Source organism: Sinocyclocheilus grahami, unplaced genomic scaffold (assembly GCF_001515645.1).
Source record: "Sinocyclocheilus grahami isolate Dianchi unplaced genomic scaffold, SAMN03320097.WGS_v1.1 scaffold677.1, whole genome shotgun sequence".
Taxonomy (NCBI): domain Eukaryota; kingdom Metazoa; phylum Chordata; class Actinopteri; order Cypriniformes; family Cyprinidae; genus Sinocyclocheilus; species Sinocyclocheilus grahami.
The window spans coordinates 84,174-94,383 of NW_015505856.1; the positions used below are offsets into that span (position 1 = coordinate 84,174).

The 10,210-nt window shown below is 34.7% G+C and overlaps 1 protein-coding gene and 3 non-coding genes across 4 annotated transcripts in view; 2 read left to right on the forward strand and 2 right to left on the reverse strand.

The window, feature by feature from the left end:
* LOC107559181 (uncharacterized) overlaps positions 1-4,682 on the forward strand; it is a 59,314-nt gene extending 54,632 nt beyond the window's left edge. Inside the window, exons 20-21 of the mRNA XM_016242938.1 lie at positions 2,891-3,334; positions 4,451-4,682. Coding sequence (XP_016098424.1) covers positions 2,891-3,334; positions 4,451-4,682 — 676 coding nt within the window. The remainder of the gene's footprint in view (positions 1-2,890; positions 3,335-4,450) is intronic.
* A 115-nt stretch (positions 4,683-4,797) lies between these two features.
* On the forward strand, positions 4,798-4,869 carry trnap-agg (transfer RNA proline (anticodon AGG)). Its single transcript has one exon. It is a non-coding gene; the product is annotated as a tRNA-Pro (tRNA).
* Positions 4,870-5,134: 265 nt separating this feature from the next.
* trnaw-cca (transfer RNA tryptophan (anticodon CCA)) lies at positions 5,135-5,206 on the reverse strand. The gene has a single exon. It is a non-coding gene; the product is annotated as a tRNA-Trp (tRNA).
* Positions 5,207-7,742: 2,536 nt separating this feature from the next.
* On the reverse strand, positions 7,743-7,816 carry trnai-aau (transfer RNA isoleucine (anticodon AAU)). The gene has a single exon. It is a non-coding gene; the product is annotated as a tRNA-Ile (tRNA).
* Between the last annotated feature and the right edge of the window lie 2,394 nt (positions 7,817-10,210).

The following is a 10,210-nucleotide window of genomic DNA, read 5'->3' on the forward strand; positions in this document are numbered from 1 at the left end:
AAATAAAAGGCCAGTTTAAAGGTGCAGTAAGAGATTTCTGAGAAACGCTGCTGAAAGTGGATCGCATTGAGCACCAAACACACTTCTAGCCTGTCACCAGTAAGAGGCATGTCCACTCATGATGGGGGAGGTGCCTGCTGCATAGTGTGTTTGTGAATTTGGGGGCGGAGCTATCAAGATAGTGGTGTGATCCTTTTGGGTAGGAACGTGTTTGTTTTGGTCATTTCAAATATCAACAGCGTTTCTCAGAAATAATTTGCTGCACGTTTAAGCTGAAAACATTTTGACAGAAATATATTACTACTGTACATTAGAATGTGCTTGTCAAAGTAAGAATTAATAATAATAATAATAATAATACATTTATTAAATCTTTATTTTTTTAAGGAATAATCACACCATTTTTTCCCATGTTTTAATTGTAATTGTGCAGCACTTTGTTTGGTCAAAAATTGAAGTAATAGTTAAATTTTCATTTGATTACATTTTAAAAGTTAATGTTTCATGCCTTCATGTGATTACCAACGTTTTTGATAAAACATTTGTATTAAATTAAAAATCCAGAAAAAACTAATTAAAACGGACAACACAGAATTTCTAAAAATGCATACATGCATACATAAATAATTCCACAGGGCCCTATTATTGTAATAAATAAATAATAATAATAAAGTTGTTGTTACAATTTTTAAGATTTATGATTTCAATTAATTAGACATGCTTTTAGATTTCTACAATTTAATTTAACCATTAAAACAGAGTCCAGAATAATTAATACAGGGAGGAAAAAAGAATCCAGAAATTTTTTAACGGAAGGTCCAATGGCATGTAAAAGTATAAATTGCTCTAAGCATATGCTCAATCACTGCCATAATTATGAGAGGATCCTTGGATTTTGCGGAACAGCACTCAAAACTATACCTTGGCAGGGCTCTGTCATCAGAAGAATCTGTCGACAGTAGTGCTGCAAACACCAAAGCAATTGAATGTTGTTGTCTTGTGTGTCTATTTTTTGTCAAATATATTTTATTGAAATAAAGTCATTCTAACAACATTTGTAAGAAAACAATAAAGCTTAAAACTTAAACCTATAAAAGTTACCAAATGCTCATATAATAATCCCTGATCGAATTATAGTCCTATTTAAGCTGTTCATCCCTGTCCCGGACGCTAACCTGTCTTTACTGATTAAGTTGTGGGTCAGTTTGGAGGACACTCGTAACAATGTGATATTTTTAGTACACTTCACCAAACCCACACAACAAAAGAATCAAAGAATCAGGTAAAACCCAGTAAACCTTGAGATTATTACTTGTGACATTAGAACAAAAAAATAGATATGAGGACATGTATAAAACTGAATTAAACAACAGTCCCTTAAAAATGATTTCTGATTTCCTTAAACATTTTCATATCATTATTATGAATGATCATTTTCATTAAATATTCTTAACTTTAATTAAAAGGTTTATTTCTGCTATTGTAGGCTCATTTAGTAAATGTAAGTAATTTATTTGGACAAGCTCAAACTGAGTGCCGGTTCATATCAACTGAATATGTGCCAATTACATGTATGTTAAATGAGAATTTTAAGGAAATTATTTAAATTACTCACACTTTAATAAGTTTAGATTTCACAATTTACACTTTAGCCTACTAATTATTCACTTTAGGATTATATTTACAACACACAACTCTACACAGCCGGCAACTAGAACTAAAATACAAACTGCCATTGCATCTTTTAAAATCATTCCATCAGCTTTCATATGTATTTTATATTTAAATGATTTAACTGTCACCTGCAGTATTTTTGTTCATACTGTACATTGAACATTGAAGTGATAATTATTTGTGTCTCCACAGGTTTGACTTTTTCAACTCGAAGAGAGAACCTGATGTAAAGTTTCTACTGAAACTGATTGTTTCAGCATCAGAGTTTGATGCAAATCAAGGAGAAAATTACACAGAACTATTAACATCTGTGTGCAGCTACACATCTTTCCCTTTTAATGAGGATTATTTAGAATATCAGATTGATCAGTGTGATTTTCTGCTGGATCTGTGTTCACATGTGACATATTCATCACAGTAGCAAACATTAGATGAACATGATGAACATCAGACAGATGAGATCTTCAACATATGTATTACACATGACAAAGTGCTCATTGTGAAATCTGAAGAAAGATTTATGCTGCGTAACATATACCTTAATTCAGCTTGTACAGGCTGCTCACTGTTTATATTATTATGTTGTGTTGTTATATAGTTTTTATTCATACAGTTGGCTAACTGCAAATGTTTCAACAATGATTTTGTTAACAGCATGCATTTTGAGGCAGTTAATGATTTAAATGTTGGTTAAATTCATTATTATTCAACATAACATTTTACTCCAATGGAAACTGTAATGCTAGTAAAATACCATAGAAACTGTGCGATCTTGAAGAGTGAAATAGATGTTGCTCAATCAGGACATAAAATACATGCATCTTAACTTATTTAGAGAAATAATGCTGACTACATGTGGTACAGACTTAAAGACACAAAGCTTTATTTCCATGATGATACATGGTAAACTTTACATTTTTCAATACAATATAGTAACAAAGGCTTGTATCATAATATTTCTTGTACATACACATATCCTAAAAACAAATTCTGTGCGACTGTTATGCTTCAAATCTGGTGATTTTTAGGTCAGTGTTTTGGCTGTCTTTGTCTGCTGCTAGGGAATAGTAAGATGGCGGCTCAAACACTTCTTGAATAGCAGTTTAGAATGTATTTTTATTATTGTAAAGATGAATGTTGTAATTATGAATCTGCTCCCATATTCATATTATCCAGCACTAGACATTGAAGTGTGTTTACATTTGTGTCTCCACAGATTTTATCCCTATGAGAAGAAAAGGTCTTTCCAGTTTCTGCTGAATCTGATTATTTCAGCATCAGAGTTTCATAAAACGACTGGTGAAAATTACACAGAACTATTAACATCTGTGTGCAGCTACACATTTTTCCCTTTTAATGAGGATTATTTAGATGATTTTGAATCACAGATTGATCAGTGTGATTTTCTGCTGGATCTGTGTTCACATGTGAAGGACTATGAGACTCAAACAGGCAGGAGTGTCCTTCCAGCATTACAGCCAATTTATCAGTCAGCTCCTGCAGTCTGGAGAATAAACCTCTCAGAGAGAAAGAGCTCCATCCTCCTAGAAGTGCTGAAACTCCAAACAGAGAAGAAACCAGTAGAGCTGAGAGACTGGACAGATGAAGAGAGTGAAGTGAAGGGATTCCTGCAGTGTCTGCCCTACATCTCACAGCTTAGGTGAGAGTCTCATGTGAAAACATTACTCTTTTGTTTCCATATTTTCTGCTCTCAGTTAGGATTATTGGCTTAAAAAAAATTGTGAGTACAAAGAGTAGAACTACTTTTCACACCATCTCAGAAACGGACTGAATTGATGATGATTCCAATAGTGCTGTTAGTAGAGCTATGAGTAACTTAAAATGTCCCTCATCACAGCGCAGTGCTGCCGTTACCGGGGAAACCGCTCTATTTCTGCTGCTCCAAAAGTGCCGCCTACTGGCGAAGAATGAATCGTTCAGACTAATGCGAAAACCAACTGATGTTTTTACGCAGCATAAACAGAGTTGTAAATGTGGATAGACAAAAAGATAATGTGTCTTCAAAGATCTAAAAAACTAAGACAGTAAGATGTGTGTGCGCTTTAAAATCACATTTATTATTTTATATATATCTTTATTTTATATAAAAAAAAAGGTTCTATAAAACAAAACAGTTTCTTACGACCTTGCATGAATTCTTTTGACAGAATACATCATCAAATATAATTGCAGAAGGTTAACAGGTGCATTAGAGTTACTATTAGCATCATGCTGCATAAGACAATTTATAAGATTAATACTATGTGTTATTGTTATGAAAATACCCCAAATTGCATGAAAATCACATACAAATCATATACTGTCATAATCGTGTATATTAGCTTCTTGTTTCAAGTGTAGCGGAAGTTCTTAATTGGAAGAGATGGTGGGGGGGTTATGAACGAGTAATATGAGTGACATATGAACAGCAAATTTTCTTCCTCTAAGTCATAACAGCGATCGCGGATGTAAAAGCACAGGCAGACAGTGCTGGAAGCCACAAATGCTCATCAGCTTGCATAGTTCAGTTCAATTAATAGAAATGATGATTCTGTCTAAATAAATATTAAGTTAACGTGTAAAGATATCAATATTTCTCCAATTATGTGCACTTTTGGACAAAAAGCTCTAGGGGACGCGGTTTAGTGAAGCTTGTATGTGACTCCCTGCCTGAGTTTTGTCTACAGCAAGAGGTTGGCACAAAATTTGATGGAGACAGCGCATCGAAATTCTCTATGCAGGAAAAACCCTGTTTAGTTTATTACATGTCCTGTAGGATTTCTGAGTGGTTCATCTCATCACTATGTAAAGTGTTTGGGCCCAGAGTGAAGGCAGATCAGGTGGCTCCTCTGCTCAAGGCTTTGGACTTCACCGTCACTCTGAGTGAAAAATTACCCAGCAGCACCTGCAGATCTGTGGGAGAGTTCAGGGCCTCAAAAAACTCAAAGCAAAATCCCTTTCATTTCCTGAGCATCTTGACTCTCCCGAGTCTGTTGTCTGTCCAGTGAGGTCCAGACTATCAGATTTGTGTTCAGCACAGTGGCTTGGCCCATGTTTTGTGAGGTGTGTCCTAATGTTTACCCTTAAACTATGTATATGGACAGAGAACATACCCTGACGCGCGGCTCGTTGGTCTAGGGGTATGATTCTCGCTTAGGGTGCGAGAGGTCCCGGGTTCAAATCCCGGACGAGCCCTGTTTTTTCTCACACTTTACACAATGGTGGATTAGTTAACACAACAATGTTCTACAATTTTTATTATTTATTTAAATGTAGATTGTAATGAAGGTAAAATCCACCGACTGCTGTCGCAATACTTCACCATGAATCAGTGTGCACAGTGATAGCGTTTACTGAACTGAACGGCGTCACAGTCAGTTGTAAGTAACGGCCTGTACTCCACCAAAATGGTAAAATGATTACACTGATAAAATACGTGGGGACAAAAACATTTCACACATGACCCCGACGTGATTTGAACACGCAACCTTCTGATCTGGAGTCAGACGCGCTACCGTTGCGCCACGAGGTCTCACGATTCTCAATTGGAAAATAACAGCTTTAGATAGATTTATTTTGCATATCTGACAGTGTAACATTAAGCATTAGTATTTCGAATGAGTTAAACCTGTATCCTGTCTTCTGAGTAACATTGAGAATATCACTATATATTGTTGCAACACCGCCACCACGGCCAGTCTGACGGGGCTCATGCTTATAATAGTAGCTTGGTGGAGTAGACTCATTTAGACCAATATAATCATTAGGTTTTAGCCAGGTTTCAGTCAAGCAGAGTACATCAAAACGATTATCTGTGATCATTTCATTTACAATAACTGTGTAGTGACGGCTGAAGCTCTAGAACTATTTTCTAGTATCGAACAATAATAAGATAACATACATCTTATAATTTAAAGAACCATTTAACGGCAATTCCAGTGGTGGACAGTAACAGAGTAGTTTAACTTCGTTACTGTACTTAAGTACATTTTTCAAGTATTGTCTATCTAGTTTTATTTTGAGTAACTTTTACTTCACTACATTCCAAAGCATAAGATCGTACTTTTTACTTCACTACATTTCATAAAACTTATCGTTACTCATAATATATCACGCGCTCCGAGACTCAGAAGCGGTGTCTGATTAATGAACGAACTGATTCTTTTCAATGAACCCATTAAATCGGTTCGCAAATCGCACCAAACGATTCATTCACGAATTGGAATGATCCCATTGCAGCTGTTCTCGAGTCGACAACTCACTGATTCAAATGAACCGTTTAGTTTTCGAGTCATTTCGTTCATTTTAGCGAAATATAATTAAAATGTTACGTGTTACTTCCCTAACACGTCTACTACTTAAGCAAACGTTGATCACACTGCAAACAATACAAAACTGCAATAAGAAACAGAAAAGATGAATTCATTGTTTACCTGAGTCTTCAGTCTATGATTAGCTCACCTCACCTCTTATCTGAGGAGTCTTCGGGTTTGGGCTTATGGGGCTGTCACGTGATGAACGAACGACTCGGAAAAACCCAAAGACTCGAAACAGGTGAACTACTTGACTAATTCCAGTACAGAACCTATAGGATGTTGCGCATGCGGACTGAACGAATCACTCCCCGAGACGACTCGTTCTTCCCGAGTCACATTAAAGATTCGTTCAAAATGAACGAATCGTTCAAGAACGACCCATCACTAATTCACAAGTAAGAACCAGGAGATCTTGTGAGAATGCTGTTAAAAGTAAGTTACTAATGTCGAATTTTAGGATTAATTATTGTAACTGAAAATCATATTTAGGTCAAAGCTGTCAGTAGTTTGTGAACTAAATCTGCTGTAAAGAGTGATCTGTTTAAGCCCACTGAAATGCTTGAATGCAGACACATTAACATCAGAGTCTCTATGTTTTAGGTCAAAAAACATTAAAATAACACATTATTTTAATGATCTTCCCCGCTGCTGTAACGTTAGCAGTTTTATTAAAATGCTATGCATTTAGCCCTATGTGACGTCTGTTTTTATATTGTTTGTCAGCACACATAGTCTAAGTTATTATGTATCTGGATCAACTAGCCGAGTAGACAAATATAAATGTTTATTCATAACCATGCTGAAAATAAGTCAATAATGTTAGCTGGTGCTAACTGTCTAGCTAACGAGCTTGCTGGTGCTAAATTGAGGTATTTTAAAAAAAAATTAAGTCCAAATATTTTTATTCAACCACCTAGATAGATTACATCTGAAGGAAAAAGAAAGAATGTGATGTTCAGAACATATACAGTAATTATCAAAGTGGGAAGTGATGGCCTCTGGGGGCATTTGACCAGGGGGTGTTTTTACACCACAGACAAGGTTTGAGAAGAAAAAAATCATTATGAAAATCTAATTATATTTTCCTTATTATATTCATTATTTCCTTATTGGTTATTTTGGGAAAATCCCAGGTATTTTGAGCAGTAGGATTATAAAAAAATATATGCTAATATAAAAAATTATAAAAGTAGCCTATATAAAACTGCACAATAAACATTCATCTATCAGTACTTTTTACTTAAGTACATAAAAAAGCAAGTACTTTTACTCGAGACTTGCTGGAGTAATATTTTATCATACGGATCTGTACTTTTACTCAAGTACTTGATTTGTGTACCTCGGCCACTACTGCAACCAAAACAGATAGAAGTGATGGCCTCTGGGGGCATTTGACCAGGGGGTGTTTTTACACCACAGACAAGGTTTGAGAAGAAAAAAATCATTATGAAAATCTAATTATATTTTCCTTATTATATTCATTATTTCCTTATTGGTTATTTTGGGAAAATCCCAGGTATTTTGAGCAGTAGGATTATAAAAAAATATATGCTAATATAAAAAATTATAAAAGTAGCCTATATAAAACTGCACAATAAACATTCATCTATCAGTACTTTTTACTTAAGTACATAAAAAAGCAAGTACTTTTACTCGAGACTTGCTGGAGTAATATTTTATCATACGGATCTGTACTTTTACTCAAGTACTTGATTTGTGTACCTCGGCCACTACTGCAACCAAAACAGATACTGGCCAGTACGGGGATCGAACCCGCGACCTTGGCGTTATTAGCACCACGCTCTAACCAACTGAGCTAACCGGCCGTTAAACTGCATTTAAAAATGTCATTTTAAAAACTAATATATTACTGCGGTCATTGCGTTCAAAACTGGGATATATATGCCCATCTAAATCGCTTTATCGCATAAATATGAACACTATTCATCTTAATTGGTAACAAAAAAGCTAAAGCTTATTTTTTCTGCAAACTGATGAATACAACAGAAAATGTTAGTAACCGAACCATAAACGCCTTTCTTAATAGGAATCATTTTCTATCTTTAAACGGAGGCAATACTAATGTTTCTCCAGCAGATGTGAGTTGTAAATCAAGTCTCAAATATGATTTAGACTAATACATTTTTAATGCACTTACACATCTGTTACATTCTCTTACCGCAAGATGTCAGTAGAGCCACTCACCTGAACTATATCTCAGTACAATGCTTCAGTATAAAGCTCAAATGTTTTTCTTTTCATTTGAAGTTAGGCATCTGACTTAAATATTCAATGCAATCATAACTTTGCATTTATAATTTTTTACAGATTAGAATATATTAAAATATATTTCCTTTTGGTTTATTGCATAACCTAATGAAAAATCATGCCAGATTTAGACTTATCTCCATCTAACAATATTCAAAATTCCTTATCATACAGAGATAAGAAGTTATTATAACGTCACCCAGCATGTTATTACTAGCTGTAACACTTGCTTAGTGTCTCTATGAGAAATCAATCATATCTTTCCATCTAAAATAGTTTTGTATATAAGCTTATATGGATTTAACCAAAGTGGATTCTACTCACGTGACCTGCAAAGTTGACTAGATATGTATCTGCAGTACATATATCACTTTCATCTTTATCTGCAAGAGAGCATCTTGTTTACGCAATACCGTAGGAACTTTTATTTTAGTTCTATAAAATATCAATTTCTATAGTTTATTGAAGAAATGTCTGGAATTCCAGGGATTTCCAATACTGTGTACTAATAAAGTGTACTGTAAGTATATATACTGTCACATGGTCTCAGTCACATGCTCACGTTTCAAGAGATCATGTTTTTTGAGAGTAAAAGATGTCTGAGAAGAGCTGGAAATGAGGAAGTGGCCTGGTGGTGTCTGTTCAGCAGCTGCAAAGCCTGAGCTTCAGGAAACAGCTTGTTGGGTGAAACTACCAAGAAATCGGTTTGTAATCTGCTGTTAAATTCAACATTGCATTCAATGGTGCACAATGAATAAAAATAAATCTTCATATTCATTTACCAGAATATTCTAACTTGCTCTAACTACACTAAAGCTTTTGAAATAATTTACCTTTTTGGCTGCCATCACAAAGTGCCCGGGCACAGAGACCCTTTTCATCATTCAAGTAATTCCTGATGGATAAAGTCAAGTTTTCCCCTACATTTTTCCCCTCATTGAATATCAATACGTCACATTAGAGACATAAAAAAAACAACACAAAAAGGGAAGTTCAAAACTTAAACTTAGCAGAAATGAACAGATTTCTTACAGAAAGCGGGTGTTTGTCATTTATTAGATGAGTTGAGACGGGGATGACAGGCTCTCAACACTCAAATTTATTTTCATTGGCAATAAATTATCTTTTTACAAAATGAAATGGAACAATTATTTGGCAACAACTCTTTACCACATGTTTGAACATGAGAGGTGTTCATATGAACATGCACACAACTATAAAAACACCTACTCCAGCCGAGCAGCAAGACTCATCTCTTATGAAAATTACATTCTCTCTTTGAAAAGATTGTTAAACCGTGTCTAACCAGATGCAACATAATAAAGTGACAAAAGCATCTATTTCTCTGTAATCAGATTGTTTTGACCTAACTAGCTATGAGATGTCAGCGACCACAACATTTACTGCTAATGTTACAACAATAATTGTAACGGTAAATAAACGGTAATTTACCGGTTATTTACCAGTAAAGACTGTATGTGTGAAAGGGGCAATTGATAATATGTATCCAAATACAAATGTAATCAAATTTTATTTTTGAGTGATGAAAAATTCTTAGCAATTAGGGATTAACAAACCTGTTTATATATATATATTTTATATAGGGCTATACAGGCATCCAGTGGTATTACAGATGATTAATAGTGCAAAATTTATATCTTAACAGTCAATTTACAAATAATGCGTTCAGATTTGTGGAATCTCCACACATCATTGTCGTTACTATCGAAACTGCAGTCTGAAAATAAATTATATATAATTTAGAAGTGTATTAATGTTGATTTTTAAGATTTGAGTGTTTACAAAATCAGTTTGTTATGTAATCTTAAACGATCTTGATTATAGGTATTTCGCCTGGGTGTCAAAATGGCTAGAAATGGCCCTGAATGAGCCAGAACACTGAGCAGTTTTACTTTTGAGTATGGACAAATGGCTTGATGCTGGAAAGTTAC